The 24,377-nt window shown below is 39.5% G+C and overlaps 1 protein-coding gene and 1 long non-coding RNA gene across 2 annotated transcripts in view; one reads left to right on the forward strand and one right to left on the reverse strand.

Moving 5' to 3' along the window:
- ttyh2 (tweety family member 2) overlaps positions 1–24,377 on the forward strand; it is a 61,385-nt gene that overhangs the window by 24,242 nt on the left and 12,766 nt on the right. The window contains exons 3-6 of the mRNA XM_053340854.1: positions 1,781–1,892; positions 11,454–11,674; positions 15,578–15,673; positions 22,878–22,950. Of these exons, the coding sequence (XP_053196829.1) occupies positions 1,781–1,892; positions 11,454–11,674; positions 15,578–15,673; positions 22,878–22,950 (502 nt within the window). The remainder of the gene's footprint in view (positions 1–1,780; positions 1,893–11,453; positions 11,675–15,577; positions 15,674–22,877; positions 22,951–24,377) is intronic.
- Positions 1,875–22,777, reverse strand: LOC128380954 (uncharacterized). The gene is made up of 4 exons (XR_008323517.1): positions 22,217–22,777; positions 21,531–21,608; positions 1,987–2,078; positions 1,875–1,889 (listed from the first exon to the last, which is right to left on the reverse strand). It is a non-coding gene; the product is annotated as an uncharacterized LOC128380954 (long non-coding RNA).

Raw genomic sequence — 24,377 nt, forward strand, 5'->3', positions numbered from 1 at the left:
AGGAAGGAAAGGAGGAGGGAGGGAGGGAGGAAAGGAGGAAGGAAGGGAGAAAAGGAGGGAGGCAGGGAGAGAGGGAGGGAGGAAGGAAGGAAGGAAGGAAGAAAATGAGTAAGGAGGAAAACAGGAAGGAAGGAAATGAGTAAGGAAGGACAGAAATGAATAAGGAGGAAAACAGGAAGGAAGGAATGAATGGAGTAAGGAGAGAGGGAGGAAGGGAAGGAAAGGAGTAAGGAGGTAGGGATGTAGGAAAAGAGGAAGAAAGTAAGGAGAGAAAGAAGAGAGGAAGGAAGGAAGGAAAGGAGAGAGGAAGCAAGGAAGGATGGACGGAAGGAATTGAGGAAAGAAGTATGGAAGGAGGAGGGGAAGAACAAAGGAAAAATGAAAGAAAGAGGGAGGAAGGAAGGAAAGAAGGAACAGTTAAAAAGAGATGGGGTCAATTTGACCCGGGTGGACGACAGGAGGGTTAACACTATGTGATGGTCAAAAGTAACAAACGTATCACACATGATAGTATCTGCTGCATCATTTTGTAGCTCTTCAATCTTTCATCTCATAAAAAAGAACAATAATATCATGTGATGTAAGCAGAGGTGATATTTATTTCAGGCTGCTATAAAACACTATGACCTTTGACCTCAAGTTTTGAATGTAACATGGGGAATTATTGTCAACATGTCTTCAGAGTATGTTGTGAGGAATAATGCTCTTCTTGCGGGGGTTCATATTGAGAGATTCTGTTGCTGCTTTTAAATCCGATATTATTGGCAGCACAATGCCACAGCGCTTTGAGAAAAAAAAACGACGCTCCGAGAGACTACTTAAGCGAATACATTTACGTTGCTGGATGTTGTGTTCGTGCTGATGCTCCTGCTGAACAAATGAAATCCTTGAATGACTGAAAATGCGAAAAGTATTTTTTCCAAATTATACATTCACACTCCAAAAACCCTTTATTGTCAGATTTCTGGTTTAAATAGTGTTGTTTACATAAATGCACACAGAAAATCCAAATATATGTGCATCTCATATGTGTTATTTCTTCCTGCTGTAGTAAACCATCTTGTTTTTAGGCTTGCTGCACACAGTACAAATTCAAATTAACAGTAAGTAAAAGAAACAAGTCAGGACATAACGCTGTGTGCTGGACCTTGTGGTTAAATGTGCAGCACAAAAGCCCTTCTCAAACTTTTACAGGGAACCACTTCAAACAAAATTACTTCTGAATGAATCTGATATTATCTCTCCCACAACCTTAATTGTGTGTGAAGTCTCCAAGATATATCCCCCCAGACACACTCAGCAACCCTGCCTTTCCAATGAATGCACGTCATTCATGCTGTTTGAGTGGATGTAACATTTTCATCTCCGTACAGTGATCGTCCCAATGAGCCTCATTACTGTACATTTGTACATTTTTCCTTGTTTTTGGTGATGTTTTTCCTTGGGTTGATGGAGAAATTGATTACCTGTATAATGAATATGTGAAAACGAAGCCATGAAATATTCATAAAATGTTGTTTAGGTACTGTTTTTTGTTGTTTCTTGTAGGTGTATTTCTACCACAGGATGTTTAGCATTTCAGAATTGAACCAACATCCTTATTTTTACTTTTTCACCCTTTTTTTTTTTTTTTACTTAATCAATGAGAAACCTCTGACTGAGAAGGACATCATCTCAAACATACAGGATTTACACTCCAAACAGTGCTGCAGTTGTACTGTGCTCCTCTCATTAATTTATCAAAGCCTTACCTGTCCCTCCATGCCTCCTCTCTCCGCAGCGTCGCAGTGGGTGTGGGTTTCTATGGCAACAGCGAGACCAATGACGGCGTGTACCAGTTGACCTACTGCCTGTACAATGCCAATCATACGCTGGGCGGTGTAGACAGTCTGGTAGGTAAAACACAGAGCTCCTCACATTAGTGTCACATGATGAGACATTGTTAAATGACTGTTAAATGTTTCACACACATAAACACACACATACCTCACAATGTGCTTGTATAAATTAAGTGGCATCATGTTTTTTGCTTGTAAAAACAAACGGAGTATATAGATGAGAGACTCCTCCAGCTGCAGCTACACACACAAACACCCAAGAGAGACAGAAAGCCCAGGGGACTCAATTTAGTTTACCTTTAAATGTTTTTACAGTCTTTTATGGCTTTTTACCACTACACACAGAAACTCTTTCCTCCCAGACAGACGATACACACACACAAACACACACACATCCACACACACACACTCTCACCCTCCCTGCTCCACCTTCTCCCAGTTGCTGTGGCCTCAGCAGAAACAAAGAATCGTCCTGTGTCTTTCTTGTGCTCACTTTAGCTCAGTGCTTGTGCGTGATCCTTCTCTATTTTTATCTGCCTCACTTTCTTTCCATCTTAGAGACACTGATCACACAGACACCTAAATGTAGCTCTCTGTGGCAAATTGTGTACTCGTGACAAAGCAGTGTTCAAGCTCTCAGTTGAGAGTCAAACTTTGAGAAGTTAAAACTGTGGACATTAAGTTCCCTCTGGGTTGCTTTTTTTTCCCCCAGCATTGTTTTTGAAAAAATATTTTTTCAGGCTGTCATATTATGAAAAATACAGTTTATCCAGCCATAACCTATCAAGATCCTTCTGTTTCAACATAGATGGCACAAAAAAAGTCAGCGCAACTATTTATCTGCTCCTGCTGTTTGTGTTTGAGCAGAAGACAGGTCCAGGACTAGAGTTGAATCCACACACTGTTGATTCAACTGTCGTAACAAAACCTCGATCACCTCATCAGTTTACACAAACCAAGAGTACAAAGAGAGTGTGCACAACCTTTTTTTCATTATCTAAGTGTTTGATTCATTTTGACATAGACTAGCCAGAGCCAGCTAACAATCTAGAGTCTCTACACAACTCTACAAACTGTGGCAGGTGCACAAAAATACTGTAAATATAAATACTGTAAATATTCATGTCACATTTTACAGGACTGCTTTTACTCCAGATGTTTGTCGTAGCCAGTTGTCATCTACATTACTTTCTGCCTGAAATTAAAAATACAAAAACTTATTTGTGCACATTGTACATTGTAATAACTCAATTTTAACAATATAGACATTTAATACATGAAAGTAAGTCTGGTAGTTTATGCCCAACTATGTAGTAATATGTATTTTTAATGTACATCAGTCAAAAGTTTGGACACATTTTCTCATTGAAGTGAATTAGAACATATGTCCAAATGTTAGCATTAGCTGAACATTAGCTGTGCATTGTCGCCTGATGCATGGCCAGCAGAAGTCCTTCGTGATGCTATGGTGATGTCGGTGTAGACAGAGACCCTGGATGACCTGCTGTCGAAGAGTAGGGATTAATTCTTTATCTGTGTTAATGGATATTAATGTAGTGGTATCTGAGCCACTCAGCACGGTGACTCAATATGGCCTTAGTAATAAACACTTTGCTGAGAGAGTGTAATGCCCACACCAGACTCTCTCACCCGCTGCAGCATTAAGTGAGGACTTCTTAAAGGTTTATACTGATGATGGTGATGACTTAGGTTTTAATGGAGAGTGGTTCATAGAGCTGTCTGACTCTGATTGATGTGCTTTATAAATAATTTAAACTGGAAACCTGTAAGAACTACTGTGACTACTGATGTTGGAAGATCAGTAGCGCTGCTGTACACAGTCTGTCAGTTGGATAAGTTGTCATGTGTCGTACATAAACCTGAACCTAAGCCTTTTTGATTTAATGCATTTCATCAATATATAATATCAATATATCATGTTATGCTTGTATTGCCTAAAAGGGGAAGGAATCATTTACATTTTAGGGCCATATTTTTATTTTGGGATGCCAGTGGATTATCTTGCATGATTTACAGTTGAAAAAATGTCAAACTTATTTATCTTATACTGGCTCTTTATGCAGCCCCTCAGTTTAGCATCTGTCTGAAGTAGGCCTTTTTAGCTCCTGTTTATAAAGCCCCCTCCCAATAAGCCCACTCTGTTTTGACTTGTTGAAATGAAAGGGAAGACTTTGTATAAGCCCTCTGGGTTTCTGGGTTTCTTTCCTTTGCACAATTAATAGAACTTTTTTTTTTTTTACTGTGTAACATTTTATCGTAACCTCTGTGCAAATAAACTAAACTAAATTGGTTAGCTCCCCCTCAGCAGACTTGGGCTGCAGCTTTGGAAGTTACGTAAACCAAACCCCCAGGAAGTGCACTGGGCTGTGAAGCCAATTTGACATAGTGACCAAACTGTATATATTACAACTTTGGGGTCTGTCACGTGATGCACACTGGTCCAAAAAGCATATTTATCATATCAAATCAGAGGAATAGGAACAGTTGTAAAATGGCCAATAATATATATTTTGAGCGTCTCTATCCTTTTGGTCTGACAGTATTTGGAAGCGGCACGATTAAATGATTTTATCCCCATTCAAGTTAGCATGTGCATGTGCTCTATGGGCCCATAAGGTAGCAGCAGGAAGCCAATTTTTTTGTTTCATGTGCCACTGAACAGCTTTCATAGGAATGACCGAATGCCAATGTTTGAGTCCTGTGACCAGTTCTTATGATATATTCATAACGTAAAGAGTCGTAGCAGGAATTCACTACCCTTTTCTCACTCTTTACTCTCTTTTCAACTTTTCAAATATATCTCTAGCTGAAATCTGACCCAAAATATGAATGGACAAAAAAAAACCCCAGCAGAACCCTTACAGCAATCTCAGCAACAAAGGCTGTATAATATATGGCCGTTTGTGGGCGTGCCTCAAGTTCACCTCAAGTTTTGGAACTTTGATCATATTTTACATAGACATCCGACATCATAGCAATATATAGATGACACAAAATCACTAAAAGGATGATATGCCCCTTTTACTACAGTGGAACAGATACATCTCTTTGTCATTTCTAGATTGAATGAATTGTTCACTGATTGTCTCGCCTATTAATCTCGTGGAGTACTTTGAAGTTCATTTCTCAAAGTCACATTAGCAAGAGGAGAGAGATCATTAACATATACTGTAGCTTGTCTGGCAGTTTGTCAGTGTGCGCCTCTGGGATCTGTGAACTCATGCAAACACATAATTGGACATGGTGGCCTTTATTTTAGCATCTTATGTGTGTGAGTTTCCTCGCATGCACGCCTGTCCGTGTGTGCCTGACTGAGTTCATTGCATGCAGCTATAGACTATTAAGGAGTCTGATTCTTGAGCAGGACAAAGAGCCCAGTGTGCCACACACGGTTCCCAGTCTCCCCCCACCTAATCAACCATGAGCCTAGGAGACAAAGCCTTTTGATGGGGAAGAACAAGGACCAATGCTAGCCCATCTGATTGGCAGAGTCGGGATTGAAATCGGTATTGAACTCATTGACAATGAAGGCCTCACTGCACTCTTGCCCACACAAATGCCTTTTAGCCCAGCTCTGGGAGAGTTTATAAGTGAGTTAGCTCCTTTTAAAGAGGGAAAAGGAAGGAAGTTAGAGTCATTATTTGTAGAGGCTTTTTTTCTCAGCTACTGTTGAAACCTTGATTAGTTACGGTCTGGAATTTATGCTTATGATGTGTGTCTATGAACACACACACACACACATTCACACATAAACACACACCTTTTCTCTATGTGAAAACCTAAATTAAACAAAGCACTTGCAGACTGAGAGCTGTAATTTAGAGACGTTTCTTCAAACAGTAATGCAAAAAAAAAACAAACAGAAAAACGGGGCTGCAAATCTGGAGAGCGGCCAATAACCGGGATGCTTTATCTATGCTGTAATGGGACTGATATGACATTTGAAGTGTTTAGCTGCACTAATAATAACTCTATTGTTTGGAGATGGGTGTTATGAGAGGTTTTGGCAGCCAATGGACGTGGTCGATGTTTGGGTCTTTCACTGAGCATTTGGCCAGAGCTCAAACACAGTTTGGAAGTTATCCCACTACATAATTACAAACATGCATATTTCCACATCATTCTCATTATACGCTTTTTGTAATAATACAAAATAATAAGCCATTCATACTATGAGGGAGAGGTTTATGAATATAAAAACCGGTGGGGGTTTTTGTCACAGTCTTGGGGGGGCTGAACAATAATTATTTAGAGTGGGTATAAAGATCCCCAATACTCCTGCTAGTCTTTGCGGTGGGAGGAAAGCCAGAGAAGAACCCCACACATATGCTCTCAGTTTCGATGATTTATGTTCCAACTCACACATGCTCACAAGCTTGGTGACCAAAAGAATGAGATTGTCGATATGAATGGCTGAAACTTATTTAACTCACGGTATGTTTTGGTTTATTACTAATAGGGACTATCCTGAACATCCTGAAGTAGCCTAAAGCAGAACTACTGTTCCTTTGCAATGAGGTGGATGAGACATTTGTTTAGGATGGCTCCTGGACATGAAGATGTTCTGGGCACCTGCAACTGGGAGAAAAACGAGATGGGAATAGATTACGTACTCAGTATCATCTGGGATTATCTTGGCAATTGATTCTTCTGTATCTGACAGGAGCCAATTTGGCCTCAAAACATTTTACTTCTTTAATGTAATGAAGAAGTTATAACTGGAGCAGATGACTGTGTTGCAACACCTTGCGATCCCCCCAGAGAGAGCTGAAGGAAAATGACATCTGGGCCACTTTGCTGCTACAATGAACCAGACGAGGATAAGCAACATAAAACTGCAAAAATAAATGGATGTGATGCCACAAGAGTAACTGCAACTTGAATACAGAGAGCAGGCCAGGACACTATCATCTCTCCCCTACCACACAATTTGTTTTTAGTTTAGGTTTTAGCTTTAGCTTTTTTAAAAGGCCAAAATTTGTTCAATTTCAGTAGAAGAGATACAATCTTTTCCTAAATTGTAGGATGAATACTCCAACTAACACCTGCCATCCTTGAGTGCAAATGTGCTGGTCGGTGCAATCCATTTGAGATATGACTAATGGACACTTTTACTGACTTTCTTACTATAGCATGGCTGGATGGGCAGCCTTGTAAAGTTGAACTGAAAGCACTGATGCTGGGCCAGAGGTCCTCTATGTGGCCAAACCACTTTCCGCTCCACTCAACCCCAGTGTGAACTCTTGCTCTCCTAAGAACTAAACTACAGACATTTGGAAAGTTGAAGACTCTGCTGAATTGCTCTCCTCTTGTTGTATATCATGGTGCAAACCCACTTCCTTCCTTTGGTCAACAATCTTTGCTGCATGGACCATCGGATTTCCAAAAGCCATGATTTAATGCCTGGTCAGTGTTTCATCAACAAGCCCATAAATGCCTGTAATTCCCTCTGCAGGACAGCATCTCCAAAGCTCTGTGGTCATCAAGAATCTGAGAATGAAAAAGGAGGCAGGAATGAGTATATAGAAAGACTATATTTTTAAAGAGATGTTCTGCTGAGCTTCGTTACCCAGCCGTGGATGGTCTCTATCTTTGGGGTGACCGAGCTGCCGAGGCACTTCAGACCTATGTTCTATTTCACGCTCTAGCTGCCACATTCAATTTTAATTGAAGAAAGTCTCTCCACGATCAAGTTAAGACAGTGAAATGAGAGCAAGAAAAATGGTAAAATCTCATATCTTAGCCTTTGTTTTACATTCTCATTGGCCTCAGTTTCTCAAGTAATTATGACAGAGAGTGTGGAATATATAGTGCAAACGACTCAGCAGCTAAAATGAGCACAGAATAATTAGAACTAGAACTGGTAGATCATTTCCGATTTTAGAACCAACATGCAGTCTCACAAATCTCTCTCGAACTTGAAACACAGCACAACATAAAAATCAGGAAGCAGAAAGAAGCCTTTGTCAGTCTTCATCTGATTCATTCTCTAAACCTTTAAAAAACAACATAAAAACAAACTTTGCCAAGCAATTTTCTATTTCAACTGAGCGGACACTCTCTGGGAGGATTGTGTCTTAAATTAAAAATGCTCCTGTGCAGCCGCTCTCTGTTTCGTGCTCCCAGAGTCATCTCAGAAGCATCACTTTCTCTAGGGCTGGGTACCAGCCCCAACAGGCTTAAACTTGGAGATTGAATCCTTTTGAAGAAAGTGAGAATCATATTCTTTTGAGCCTGAGAGTCAGTATTGCAATCTTGAGGGCATGACACGCACAAGTAATTCAACAGGGAGTCTCTTTCTAGTCCTGATCCTGCTATAAAACTCAAATGAAAATAAATTGCCTGATATGAATCACTACTTAGTAATAATACAGTAGTAATAGTTTTCTATGTATCATGCAAGTATTTAGTTTTTAATATTAGCATACACATTCCCCAAGTAGGCATGAGATTGATTTTAAACCCAGGAGAAAGACAGAATTCATGAAAAAAATCAAGGTTTTCTGCATAAGAATGATCAGATTTTTATAATTTGATAAAATCAATCAATGAGCAAAGGAAAAGGATTTTGGACTAAATGACCATACTACCCCTCCCAACATCGCCTAGAGTCTTCAAAATAAATACGAGCTCATGTAAACGAGAACCTTTGCATAATGCTCATTGATATATTTTCTTTCTTTTTCCTCAAGCAGGACCTACATTTGATATTTGACAACACATTGTCATTTTTTCAGCCCAAAGCCACTTGTCATTTGTCACAGTTATGTCATTTATCATGGCTCCTTGTGTTGTTTTGTTTAGCTTAGGACTTGTAGAAATGGAAGATCCCCACAGTTAAATAGCTTTTTCACCAAACGCACTCTGCAGCAAATTGTCAGTTTAGAAAGTTGTGAGGCAGAGAATGCTTTGCCATGCCCTCAAAACACAAGACTTGAGATAAAGACCCGAGAAGACTGGGACTGAAAATAATATCTTCTTGATCGTTGCGGATCCCTTACACAGTGAGGATCAGACCAAGACGAAGGAGAGATTAGCTGGATTGGCTGTCTCCTCGGGCGTTTTAGATAAGATTCTCACACAGGAGGCAAGGATCAGATACATGCTTCATTTTTCATCTGTGATTTCATCTGCTCAGTCTGAGGAGGATGAGTGATCAGACAAACTGCAGAGTGCCACAAGCTTGTGTATGTGCCTGTAACTTTCAGTGGTTGCCTCTGTAACGGTTCACTTCAGATGTTAAAGCCACAATGTGTAGGACTTGTATGAAAACCATCAAATCTGTCTGAATTTGTTTGTTGGGATAAAAATGTGTAGATGCTTTGCTTTAATTCATCCAGAGGGAACTTTCAAATGTCACACATAGTGGCTTTAAATATGAAATATAAATGATTTAAGCACTTTAAAATACTGAATACAAGTTATATTTTAATTTGTATTGAAATACTGGCTGTGTGAGGCTATTGTAGTGTGTAGTGTTTTGTGTAGTGTCTAATTCACCTTAAAAGCAAAAAAAAAAAACTCAATTTTTTGGTGAAAACTTAATTTCTAGTTGAAAATAACTTTGATATTTTTCACTTATTGAAAGAAAAATAACCCTTTTAAGATTGAGTTCTACAATGAATAACTTCATACAGTATTTTGGGAACTGTGGCAGACACTCTCTTTTTCTCCTCTTTCTTTTTTAATCTGTTCTCCTTCCCTCTTTCAGTTTTGCCATCGGCTATCTAGTGTGGGCTACACATTGAATATAAACCCAACTAATTACTTCCACCCAACCTCACCTCCCGCTCCAGCAAACTCCATCCCTGACAAACACAACAACAATATGAGTTGTCTCTCTTAGTGAATGCCAAGTACCCAGAGCTGAATGAGAGCATTTATTACCCTTTTTAATTATCAAATAGCAGGATGTCTCTGTGAATGCCATTTCCTTGTAAACAACTTCTCCCTTCAAGCAAAGCGAGGCGTAATTAAACCCAAGGAAATGCATAGCGCTTGTACAGGAGATGCTTGCTCCACATATATAACTTGGTCTTATGCTTGTTTGGTCCAAGAGGTAAAAGTCTGATGTGTTAAACAAGTCTATTTTAGTTTTGTTTGTTGCTTTTGTTTGTTGTTTGCCTTACAGGATTACACCTTCCCTTAGAGGAATGAATTAGCTGCAGTGTGATTACATGGCCTAAACAGGTAAACAAAATATTGATCTCAGTAAGGTGAGTATCAACTTGAGTGAATATCACCTCTAGCGAGGTATCAATTTGGGACAAGTCTGACAAACAACAGCATCGTGGAATACAAAACTCCAGCACCATCAAACCTAAGATTTCACCTCTGGGCTTTCTAGTTTTGGCTTTTTTCCAAGCTGAACTGTTTACTCACAATGGACCTCTTCACCGTCCACTCTCCAGCTCCCCCCCCCACCGTTCCCTCCATGTCCTCTGCAGTTGATTGACAGTGCAGACCAGCCTCATGTTTAAGCTCTTCTCACCTTTGGCCACTTATTTTTGAAACTTTCTCAGGCAAAGAAAGTTGACCAAAGGTTCCCCACACATGATCAGCATTCTGTGCTGCGCTCTGCACTAAGAAAGGTCTGTCAGTGCATCATTATTCTTGTAGAAAGGTGGGGGATATAAAAACATTATCATCCCCCCCCAAACTGGTATGTTATACTGCTGGCAGCTTTGGGAAACATTTGCCTTACTGTTGAGAATGGTCCTCAATCACCAAAAAAATTGTCACTTAATTATTATGCTTCATAAAATGTTAATTAGATTTTCAATTAACAAGAGTCTACAGTCATGCTCGCAGCTCTATGAGGTTATCCCGAGGCACGGTAGTGGTTTGAGTTGAATGCTAACATCAGCATGCTAATATGCTTACAATGAAAATATTAACATGCTGATTAGTGTGTGCAGTAGGTATAATGTTTACCATGTTCATCATCTTAGCTTAAAGCGCTAGCATGCTAACATCTGAACCACTTTTGGGATGTCACGTGCTGAAATGTACTTCTTACTGTGTACAACAATAAACTGTACATTAAAGATCCAGTTAGATTTTTCTGCAGATTTTTACAGGGAGGATGTTACTGTAATTTCCCTTAAGACCACATTGTACAACTACAGCCTGTAAAAAGAGGCTTGGAGAGACACAAACACATAGCTGTTTCCTCAGGACTCAGTAGCCACGGAACAGATCCACACATGCAGCGGTCGGCTGGCTGGTATATATTTAAAGATCTTTTTCACAACTGTGTATTTGAACCAGGAGAAAAGATAGTAAAGTTCATGACAAGAAACTGAACAGTTGCTGTTGACATTTCTTGGAGATGATTGAGAGACCACCAACCCAGTTGATACCTATTCAGTGGGACATTTAAGATTTTTAGTTTCCAGGTAAATACTATTTGTTTTGGAAAGAAAATAAGGAAACTTTTTTGTTCAGTCAGGATTTAACCAGGTGACCTTAAAATGTCCAAATTCACCAATCTCAACCTAGTGGGCATCATGCTGCATATATATTTTTTATTTTCACTCCCATCTGCAGCACTGCTACAGAATACCTTATATCCTCTTCTCTTGTGTCCTCCAGGTGACTGGCACCATGGGCAGCATGAGGAGCGGGCTGCACCAGCACCTCGCAAGGCTTGACGAGATCTTCGCCACACGGGGCGACTATGTGCAGACCCTGCAGTTCATGCAGCAGATGGCTGACAATGTGATCAAGCAGCTGCTGGGCTTGCCTGACTGGGAGGAGGCTAAAGTGGATCTGGCATCCATTGCTGATCAAACAGCAAACATTGAGTACTACAGGTGAGGAACAGAGTAATACACGTGTCAGGCTTGTACAGTACAGAGTGGCCAGGGGATCTGTTTACTCATAATCCTTGTGATGCTATTGTACAGGTATCTTGTGAAATACAAAGACAAACCAGCCAAAAATGGTGCTTTCAGGACTGAATGGATAAAATTCAGGAAGTAGATTTTCCTCCAAAACTTTATTTACTGTAGCTATAGAAAGTTGGATATATTAAAGGGAATAAAGCACACAAAATTTTTGGAGGTAAAAATGTTCACACGCATCTCTGAAATGCAAATCAGTGGCTGCTGTTTATTTGATAGAAGACCTCTGAGACTAAGTAAAGATGGAGGCTGATTAACCAGAAATGATATATCACATATTTATGATCATTATTTATAAATACTACAAGTTAAAGTAAATAATAAATATATTTACTTCGCAGAGATGATAAATACTTAGACTTATAACACCATGTCTTTTTTTGTGGCAGAAATCACTGAGCAATGTGTCAGCTGAACATGCAAGTTTAATAGATAATTCATGTGTAGGTAGTTACATTCTGCACATTATGACCTAAATATATCACATGATATTTAGAGGATGGGATGAAATAATGATACTGCATGTGTGTGTATCTCCCTCTGATGTGAATATAAAGACCCTTACAGACATGGGTTTATTAGAAGAACATGAGACCATTACCAATCCAACATACAAAGATTAAGCAGCAGTCTAAACAACTACGGTCAAGTATGTAAAAAACTATCATCCACGACCATGACTCATTAACTTTAAACTCTTATCATTTTACAGCAGAAACAGGTCCATGGGCAATTATTAGTCCTTGTGTAGGGCCCGGTGGTATTTCCTTGAAGTCTGCAATAACAGACAGGCTGGTGTTCTTTGTATTGATCCGTAACGTGACTCCTCTGCACCACCAATAATTCAATACCTCACATTGCTCCACACTAATAGAGTATGCAGCCCGCCAGACATTTCGAGCTGTTAATGGACTCATTATCACTGCCTCACGCCAACAAATAGTTAGTGAGTTATGAGGCGTGTGTGTGTGTGTGTCTTTGATTAGACTTATCAAAGTTTATGTGTTCTTGTCTCAGTGTTGCCTGTTTATCCTCAACATACAAATCCAGACATATTTAGTTTACTCTTCAAGCTCGAATACTCACAGTGTTTCTCATACTGTACGAGCAGTGATACAGACCAACATTCACTCCGGGAGTCATCCAACATTTAATTTAATTATTTAATTGTGCCCCAAAGCTAACAAGCTCTATTCCGACTCACTCTTTACTCTAATTATTTAATGCCCTCTCAGCTTTGGACAAGTCGCTCTCTCACTGTTACACATATATTAGATATATGCTCTTGTAAATATCCATGCTACTAAGAGTGCTACTAAGGGTGCATTTGCTGTTATGGTACTTAAACTAGTTTTCTGTGAATGTCATCTAAAAAAACACCTTTTTGAAATGTCTACTTATTTGATTTTATATCCTGTAGACTATGTTATCAATTACCATTTAAAATGTTTTATTTGGTTTTACTTTTCACTGTATAATTATATTAATAATGCAACTATGCCAAGAGGTGCAATACAAACACATTCATTCTTAATAATCCTCTCAATTTTTTGGCAGTGTATGAAAAATAACATCTGGGAGAGAGATTTAGACATATAAAAAGATTAAGTGAATGAAAGTACCAGAAGATTAATTTATTAGGCACATGAAAGCTGTGCATAAACCAAGCTGTACAGCCAACCTGGAATTTGGTCTTAAGTTTTAAGTTTCAGTTTTTGGTAGTATCCATACCTAAAAAGAGAAATTATTTGGTCAAGTTTATCATATCCCTTCCTTGTGAGAACCTTCACCTTTTTTCCCTAAGAGAGAATCCTTCAACCTATCTCATCTTTGAGTCTGAGATTTTATCTAAATTTCATCATTACCTCCTCCAAGGTTTACACCGAGCTAATTTGTACCTTTAAGTGATCTCTGACCACTGTGTCTAATTATCACGATAAACCTTCAATCTGAAGCTTGCGCATATATCTTTTTCTCAGCCATCTCACTTCCTTTTTTTGAAATGTAGTTTTCTATTATACCTACATGTAACCCTCCATCCCGACCTGCCTCTACGCAGTACTCAGTTTGACTCTAATTGGATTAAGATAACATAGACAAACACGGTGGCGGTGACACCCGAGAGCCTCCGTGTGCATGTTGATGTCCCAGCCTCTTGTACTGTACGCTGCCGAGAGGGGAAAAGATGAAACGAGGAAGAAATAGAAATGAGGTGGTGGCAAGGGAGACAAGGGCAAGGGAGAGAAAAGGGGCTGAGAGGAAAAGAGAGATGAAAGGGGAGTGGGAGAGAGGAGGAGGAGGAAAAAAGGGAAAGATAGAGGAGACATGGGGCAGACATAGGAAGGATGCTGTAGACTGATAGAAACATAGATTGATAGAGAATAAAAGAAGAGATTAAATAATGACAAGGCGTCACAAAGCGAGCATGTTGAAGGAGTGATGAGTGCAGGAAGAATGATGGAAAAGGGGAAGTAGATGAACACTGATGTAGATTAAAAAATGAAGAGAGGAACTGGAGGAGACGAGAAAAAAATGTAGGTCACTTTGATAAGATATTTAGATTGAGAGATCACATTGGAGAGGTGACATGACTGCTCCTCCCCTCAGGTTTTCACAGCAGAAAACATTCAGCCATATGGATTTAAGTCCATTAATTATTAACCATCTGTACAGGCTCGACGCATCCGGTCACCAGCTGACCACTGGTCTCGTAACAGATGGATACACTGAGGAGGGCAATACAGGACAGGAGTGAACACACACACACACACACACTCACACACCTCAGATGACAGCTATTGCCTGTGTTTTCTGAGGTGAAAATAAGTGGGACACTCCCCTCCTCTGTTTGCTTCAAATCATTTTCCTCGTTTCTCACAACTTCAGTCTTATTTTTGTAGTATTGGACATCATTTCTATCAGATATTAGACCATTATACTCACTAGAGTAATTGACCCAAACCCAATTGACCATGGTTGGCAATGATAGACTGAAATATCTAAACAACTACTGGGTGGATTGCCATGGCCATCAAGACTTTTAAGCCATTGTTGATGAACTAAGATGGTGAACACGGTAAACATTATTCTTAGCATTAGCATGTAGTGTTGTCATTGTTAGCATTTAGCTCAAAGCTTTACTGGTATATAGTCTGTTGTACTCTCTTGTTGAACCAGGGAGTTGATTTCACACAAAGTAAACAATGGTCGGCTTCTCTTGATTTTGTCAGTTGAAACGATGACTGTGGCTAGTCTATCGTAAACCTCCCCAAACCAGATGGAGAGCATGTCAGAGCTGCTAAGGTTAGCCTAAACTTTGATAGCAATGTAGACTTTGACAAATGATTACTACTGTAGTTAAGCTAGTTAAATGGACACGCCAACATTTGCTGTTTACATGCTTACGTTGAGACAGATATTTACACATCCACTACTTACAATTTTGCCTATATGTTTTTGGTTTTGATTAGGCTAAAAACAAAAGGCACGATGCTCCAAACTCTAGACAGACTAACTCTAACACTCTTACTACAGACCTACGTATGCACACAATTTCAGCATGTAGAGAAATTCAAAGGTAGACAGGCCTGCCATGTCTAGTTGCACTCACTATTTCATTAAGCAATTTAGCAACCCTTAAATTAACTAGTTGAGTTCTATTTTGTTATTATTGATGGGAATAAAGGCCAAAAATGATACCCAAGTTGCTTAAAACCAAGATTCCCCTTCAACAAAGCTCCCTTTACCACTGCCCACTGCCTACAGGCCTTCACCAGCAGCAGTTTAATTTTCTGTCTCTGTTTGTCTCTACAGGTGGCTCACCTACCTGCTGCTCCTCATCTTGGACCTGATCATCTGCCTGCTGGCCTGTCTGGGGCTGGCCAAGCAGTCTCGCTGGCTGCTCACCACGTGAGTCTATTACATCCCGTAAAACTGAACTATTTATTTTTTTTGGTTTACAAGAGAGACAGTCTGTTCCATTTTATGTGTTCTGTGTGTGATTTTCCTATCCTGCACAACCGGAAGGAACAGGAGGTTGTAAAGAGAAAGGGGCAGCTTGTTTGAAAGAAGCGGTGTACTGGGAGATAAACAGTCTAAGTGCTGCAATAGATACTAAAAATTCCATTATTTTTTTTTCTTACAACATAGAGGACTATCTGCATCTATGAGGCTGAAAATTGAAAAGAAGAAGAAATTTAAAATTGCATTCTACCAGTGCCACTACTGCAGCTGTTAAATACCATAATCATATCCTCATCTCCAAATGATGATATTTATTACTGCAAATGTCCCCATTGTGGGACATAAAGGAATATCTTATCTTTTCAAAAGCACCCAATAACCCACACCCTGCCTGGCAGTCATCTAAATACACAGAACAGGAAGGACAATTATACTACATTAAAGTGAGGTGATTAATAGCCTACAGTAAGAGTTTGTGTAGACATGTGGAAGGAGCTGGAGGCAGGAGTTGCTTCATTAGTGGCACCAAGATCGAAACAGATCGAAACATTCTAGAAATATTTATTGGGAGCTTAGCAGGGTGCAGACATCCCTGCTTTATTCCCTACAAGGAGTTGCTTCAGTCCCTTGAGACATTGCCTGTGAACGAGGCAACTAACTACTGGATCATGTCCTTGTGCAAACACTGCCCTGCAAGCCTCTTGCATTTCACCATTTGCCTTTTAGCATTGCCAGCAGTAGCCTGAACTCGCTCAGAGTGTTTCCGTCTCAATGGCTTTGCTCTACAAATTGGATTGGAAAGCTGTGGAGAGGAGGGAGTGAAGCCATTTGATTGTTATCAACAATATAACTTCCCGAAGATTGTTATTGCAGCTTGACGTGTTTGAAACACACTATTTCCAGAGGCTTTTATGGCATGCCATCAATTATTTATGTTTGTATTTTTAGCCCTTCTTTTTTGTTTATTAAATTTTCCATTTATAAGTGACAAGCAAACATGAGAAGACTTAAATAATTAAGAACAGATTCACCTAGTATAAGAAAGATCTTAAATATGATAATCATTCTATTACATCAGTGTTTTCAAGATAGGAAACAGTTATTTAATTAACATGTTTCTTTTGGATGAAGGAAGAAATTTCAATGAAAAAAGGATGTTTGAATCACAGAATTATGACATATAAATACTCCCACACATACAACAATACATGTTACACTGAAAGATGATTCCAAAGGTGATTATACATACACACAAATACTGTATGTATGGCATATATTCACAGGCAGAGCCTCTGCTTTCATTTAATCTCCTTACAGTATATATATATAGCTCAACTGTATCCATCTCCACTGGAATGTGAATTTTTTTTTTTTTTACTTTTTTCTCTCTGCTGTAAAAGCTTTCACAGGGCATGAAATCCATCCGGGCCTCCATTCATTCAGCCGAGCGTCACCCTGTCTCTCTCAATCAGTCAGCTCGGGGTGTGAACTGCGCTAAACTTGCCCTACTAACCACAGACCACCCCCCACTTCGCCCTCCAACCCCTTTGCACACACAAGATAAGTTAGTGTCAAGAGTGTCTGCCTTCCCAAGGGATGCTCTCTTCCAGCAGAGTGGAAGTAGTTGGAGGCATTCGGGAGCAGATTACAGTCTGGGGGCCTACTGATTCCTCCTGGTTCCCATAACCAGCTGCTGGCTCTGTGGTACCATGACACACAGTTACAGCTTAGACATGAAGATACGCCCACATGTGAGACATCCACAGATCTCACTGTCAGCAGTTTTTTATTTGGATTTCTTTCTGGAGCTATTACTATTACTGGAGTCATGTTGCTGTTCAGTTTTTCATGTCATTTCTTTTTTTATACTTTGTGCAGTGCAGACAAATTTTCATCCACCTCTATTATAATGGGGGGGGGGGGGGGGCAGAAAATTCAAACACTGGAAAAATGACAGAAGCTATCTGGTGAACTGAACCTTCAAATTTCATGATGTAAATACAGCATAAGCCCATTTAAAAGCTCAATTTAATGGATTACAAGTGGTCATGTGGCCCATTGTGAAGAACAAAGTAAAGGAGGAAAAGCAGGTCCCTAGATGACAGAAATCATCTAGTTTATCATGGGCCAATGACATAAAGCAAGAAGAATTGCAAGGTATATCACTGAGATGCACTCAAATTACATCGGAAAAAAATCAGAGCATTTATAAAGAAGGAGAAGAAAAAAAAGATATATTTACTGCCTGGAGGAAGTAAGTGACAACTGAAGCTCTTTGTGGGGAGACATAAACTGTTTTGCAGGGAAAGCCAGAGCTGTTCAGGTAACCTCAAATGTCCAAAGTACCAATTGACTCTATTAGCCTGAGGAAATGCCAACTGAATTCAGCAACTAGTTCTTCACCTGTGCAGCCAAGCTTGCTGATTAAATATCGGCTTCCTCAAAAAACGCATTTATGTATGTGTACCTTGAGTGTGAAACTAGATATACACACAGCAGTGTTAAATGAACTGATTAAGATTAGTATCCCAACCAGGCAACCATGTCTCCTTAAGATGATTTTTTTCTATACTGCTGATTTTCAACAGCAAATATGTTTTTAGGTAAACACCTTCTGAAATTGTGCATTTCAAAAAGATAGCACTTACACAGTTACTTACGATCAAGTCTTCAACACTGTATTTTCACACTAAATTGACTATACTGAATCGTCGTCACTGTTTTCAGCAGTGGAGCTCCTCTCACTGGTGACTGAAAGCACTTAAGTATGTTACTCTGATTCAAAACATACTAATAGATGTCTTCCAAAGCAGTTTACCGACCCCTTTAAAAATGAAGAGGCGGTACACCAGCTCCAGTCTGAGCACAGATAGACCTTTTTGATAGATTGCAAAGAAGATAACCTTCAGCAAAATAGCCATGTTTAATTTCACAATGTAAATACAGCGTTGGTTCATTCCAGATTCCTCTGATTCTTTTTTTTTTGAGCATGTTGACACACATAAATAAAATGAGCACATATATCTGTACATAAATGCAGGCCATTGGATAACAAAATGCTCTTTTTTCATTTTTTCTTCATCTGAGTCTTGTCTAACCTTGTGAATCTTTTTCTCCCGTGAAGATAGAATATCATACTGGGACAAGAGCCAACTACTCATTAATTCAGTCAGGGCCAAAAGTCCAATGTAATCTTGACCGTTAAGAAATCCTTCATGTCAAAGTCACAACCTATGAAAAAAATTGCTCTTGACACATAAACACAATATAATGAGGTGTGTTTTCAGTTAGTCACTAATGGTCTCTTAGATCGTGGTCACAAAGCAGAAACCAAAATTAGAACTTGAGAGAACGATGTGATTATTATGACAAGTTTATTGGCAGAGCTTGGTATCTCTCTGTGTGTTCCCTGCATTTAAACTTTTATTATCATATTTTCATTTCTCTGTTTTAATTGACACATACATCATAATGATAGTTTGTATAATTCCATACCACATGTTTATGCAGCATTTTATAACTATCACAATGTTCACTTAATAGGAAAATCTATTTCCCACAATGATTCAATTCAGAGTGACTTGACCTCATCTCTGGTGAATGCATTTACTAGCATCATCTTCCCTGCAACTTGATGTGCTTTGCGTCTGGTTTACGCCTGATTTCCTGCTATTCTGTGTAGCTCAGTGAATCCCCTTTGCTCACCAGAGCACATAACTGAATACAGGCTTGCTTGATTGGGATGCGACCTGCCAGCACTGAGGAGGTAATCAGGGGGCATTCTTGTTTGCCCATCAACAAGTGTCAAAGTTGTATAAAGAAGCAAACAGATTGTAGTATCACACAAACCCAACAACAAACTGTCAAACAGGCATGGGTTGGCAGACACATAGGCCAATGGTTCACAACCTTTTTGGCTCGGGACCCTTTAAACCAAAGAAAAATCTAATTGTCCAGCTCATCAAAGCATTAGGGCAGTCATTGCAATCAGTTCAACCAATGAGGAAGAAAAAGGCAACAACAACAACTTAATTATGAGGCGGACGGGTTTCGGATTGACCTGACACAGTGGTCTTGGCCTTGTCACAATCCGAAATTGCTGTGATTTGAAACATTTCAGAAATGTCAGGAAAAAAATGTCAAAAAAGAAATGTGTATACCTCAGATTGGGCTTAGTTTTTATACTTGTTAAAAATGATTTTGATCATTTGGGACACTTTTTGTACCATTGGGATGATTTCTCTTTACATTCTATAAAATCAGACCATCTTGTCTTCCAGTTGGTATTGAGATTGACACGGACAAAAGGGCAGATGACCAATGAAACCAAAAATCATTTCAATTTATAACAACTTGGCTCAAAGTTTTTTTGTTTTAAGGTTATAGCTCTGTGATAGCCATACAAAAGCTTTCACCTGTTCATATTAGTGATGTTTTCTGACTAATTTACTTTGGATTCTCATTCATATTAAGCCACAAAATATATCAGGTCACTATTTATTTAGCAAATTATCACCACGTCCCACTTCAGACTTTAAAAATCATCATTGATCATTATTTCATACATCGGAAGGAAAAGACAAACCATCTTTTATGTCAGTTGAGGCGGTTTGAGGATCTGGCAACACTGCTTGGTATCCACTGCCATACCAATACTATATGTATGTGTGCAGACGTTTGCCAGATATCAGACAGAATTGTCAAGTACTTACACTCTGTTTCCATTTCCACTCTAACTCTGGAGATTTGATTCAGTCTCCATTAAACGCTCCGGCTGGTGGTGATGTGGTGGTTGACGTACTGCAAGTTTGGCGGTGCTTGGTTTGACTCGACCATTTCCAACTTTCTCATATCACAGATAAACAGTACACTAAAACATGTTGCTGAGAACATTTGAGGCAATGCAGAAACAGAATCTTGATTCATATTTGATCAGCACTGCCTACTTTGGCCGAGTCCCTTGGTTTCCGGACACAGCTTTTGACAACAGCTTGACAACGTGGTGCTGATTGGCTCATTGTTAGTCTCCCCTGTGGCGCTCATTGGATCGATTGCTTTTTCAACCAAGAAACTGCTGTTTCATGTCATCATGCCAGACTAGAATCGGTTAACTCAGTGAGTGGACAGATTCAAAGATATGGACCCAGGCAACAGACACATGCAGACAAGCAGTAATCAGGATAAATTGACAGGGGAGCCTTGATTACACATTACTGTAGACAAGACAGTAAAGAGATTGGAAATCAAGAGGACTCTGTGAAGCCTTGCTCTCTTTGCTATCTTGTTAAGTGTCAGGGCTGGGTGAGGGCTATGTATCAGAGAGAAGGAGGGAGACAGGCTACAAGAGAAAAACTGATAAAGCAAAGAGGCAGAAGGCAGAGATATGAAAGGAGAGAGAGGACTATGGGAATTGAGAGAGTAAGAAATAGAAAAAAAGATAAAGGAAAGGAGTAAGGACTTAACTGGTGGCTTGTAAGTTCAACATCCAATATTTTCTCAGCACATTGTAAATTGAATTAGCTGGGGAGTTGTTGAAAGATGAACAGACTGCTACCAGGCCTTGACATGCATACCCAAATGAAATTTACACACTGGTGATATGCTGAAAGGGGAATATTGGGAACGTGCCACAGTGGTCAAAGAAAACAGGAGCTTAATTGGATTTTCTGGAGATTATCTCGTCTAATGAAAGCTGATCTATAATAGGACAAATGTTCATCTTTTAATGGGCATTGATCTTATTGTATTTTATTGTATACACACAGACATGCACATCATTGCCCCCACATGTAGAAATACCGACCTCAATCTGTACCGGCCTTTGGTCACATGTCTCTGATGTCATGTTCTGATACTATGAGATCATCAGGGAGGGAGCCCTCTGTAAAACAAAACCACATTTCAGTCCTCATGGGTGCGGGGAACAGCCATCCACCCAGGGGGCTTTAATTGAATGTAGGCCAACAGAGCGGATATGCCGTGATGCTTTCTCCTCTGTTCATAAAGCCACGTCACTGCAGCTGTAGATTATTTTGACGCCACAAAATTCTATTCCCACAGAAATAAACATGACCTCTGACTTTTTCTGTGGATGACAGGCCAGTGAGATCACCACTCCTGCCCCTCGGGGCTCATACTGTTTCCTTTCAATAGCAAAAGCCTTTATGAAAATAGTTCCATTTGCGTCACTGTACTCCCTCTGTAGGGTACTGATAACATAATAAACCTTGCTAAATTTAGTTTGGGTTTTTTTTTGGTTTGTCCACACATTTGTCTATTTTATACATTTATACATTATACATTTGTATATTCTATAGATTTCATCATGTGTCCCACAAAAAGCCATTTCTTTTTCATGTCTTCTGAACACACCAACTTAAAGCAAATATAATCATTATTTTTATATTAACACTGGGTCACATTACTAGTTATCACCCAATTCAAAAGTTCCCCATATCTCTATGGACCTTTAAAGCTTCTTTTACTCACTGTTATGGTTTTCTGGCCGGCAACTTTCCAGATTTGGTTCAGTTTCTTGCTGCCTTTATCAGCATCTTGTTTGACCACAGCAGGCATCTTTTTTGAGCGAAAAAAGCTTTAAAAAAATGCATTGTACACTACCTACCCAGCACCAAAACACAGAGTTAGCAACTGACAGCTGAAAACAGCCAAAATAAGAGTGAATATTTGCCTTACACGTAGTAGGTGGACACAAACATGACCTTGAATGAATGCTGACATTACTCAATGTCTGCTGGATTTATAGATAAGCAGCTGTGCTGCATTTTAACTTGTCTGTTATATTTGTATGCAGGTTTGAATACAAAAAATCCTTGGTACTCTACCAGTTTTCTAATGGTGTGATTTAAGAACGGAATAGTATCCGGATGCAATCAATACAAAACGGGTGGTAGTGTTGTAAAACATTCACCATTGTGTTTCGATTGGACAACCTGCAAGCTTTTCTTAATTTGGATAAATAGCAAGCTTTACCAAGCCATCTTTGTGAAATGCTACAGCAGGCTGTGTCTGTTCCTCTTGGGAACAAACTGGCTGTTGAGGTTTCAGTTAATCTATATTTGTTTAAACAAATAAACTTTTTTTGTACTGAGTTGCTCTGTGACCTTGGTGTGGTTTTGTGTCCCTGCAGGATGATGGTGTTCGGAGTGCTGACGCTGATCCTGAGCTGGACCTCTCTGGGAGCTGACCTGGCCGCTGCTGTGGTGAGCTGCTTCACTTCCTCTCCTCTGACTGACCGGCTTGCCCCAATATACACTGGCATACTAGTCTGCAATCAATTCTTATCACACCTGACAGTTGTGATAAATTGCTTAAACTACACATACACTGCACTTGAAAAATAGTCTTTTAATGTGTGTGGGTTTAGGAGAAGAGATGATAACGCACTGTGTACATGCAGTGCCACATTTTCTGTGCATTAATTAAAATTCTGCAAAACGAGTGTCAAAACGAGGAGGGGTAACTGTCATTAGCTAAAGGTTTTTACACATGCTATATCTTATGTACAAATACGCACCCTTTTCATAAATAGTGCATGCAAACATTGCAAGGTAATGGAGCCTTTTTTTGCAAAACATAATATTTGAACCCAAGTTTAAATCATTCTCTGTAAAATGTGACTGAGCTAGAAAGTGTCCTTAAAGCTATGCAGTGTCATCTGAAAAGGATTTAACACCTCCTCACTGCCCAATCTCAAGTTCTCCTCATAATAGTTTGTCTACCTGTCAGCTCATGAGCTTTTGATCTCTGCCGTCAAACCATCGCTAAAAATAGCCTAACAAAAGACAAAAGACAAAATCCCAAACCCACACCTTGCAGGCATCGTTATACAAAGTCAAAGATTATGACAAGTGCAATCCAATTGCAGCTTTAACATCAGAATGAAGAAGTTCATCATTTCAGTGTTTTTCTCTGTTAAGGTCCCACGGCAAAAGAAACCATACAAATGTTTGAATGACCTAGAGGGGAGTGATATGTGAAAATAGAGAGATACATTAAAAAGAATTCATGTTAGATGGATGAGCGCTGGCGTTTGACTCACCTGCCTCAGGCATGTGTGCTATTTTTCTCAGGTTTGTTGTCGGATCTCCTGTTTTGACTCGGGGGGGCCATAGAGGATTGTTAACATGTGTGAATTAGAGCTGGAGATAATGAGCATCGGGTAGAAAGCAGCAGGAGGTGCGATCAGTTACAACATATTAGTCTCTGGTTTCATCTTCCTTTACATTTACCAGTTTTCTCCGGCCTCTGTGGTCTATTTTTGGTGGATCGATGGTTGAAATCCTGGTAGATTCCTTTGATAGCAGTTCCATGATAGACAGGAAAACCAAGACTGTGCAAGCAGCCGGTGTAGACGCTGTTCGATAAACATCCACAATACAAAGATGTTGGACAGAGTGAACAAGATACAGGCTAGGTGACAGTTCAGTCTTTGTATAGCAGTACGCAGTGTGAAAAATAAAAGGGTCTTGGATGGTCTGGGACCCATTAATTGACAGCTCTGACCCCTTGAAAATCTCAAAATGAAATTCTACAGTCTGAACAATGTGCCTAAAAATATATTGCTAGCAAAACATTTACTGCAATTTGCATGTTGCCTCTACATTTTTGAAACATCCAGTACAAATGT

Source organism: Scomber japonicus, chromosome 20, assembly GCF_027409825.1.
Source record: "Scomber japonicus isolate fScoJap1 chromosome 20, fScoJap1.pri, whole genome shotgun sequence".
In the NCBI taxonomy this organism is placed as follows: Eukaryota; Metazoa; Chordata; class Actinopteri; order Scombriformes; family Scombridae; genus Scomber; species Scomber japonicus.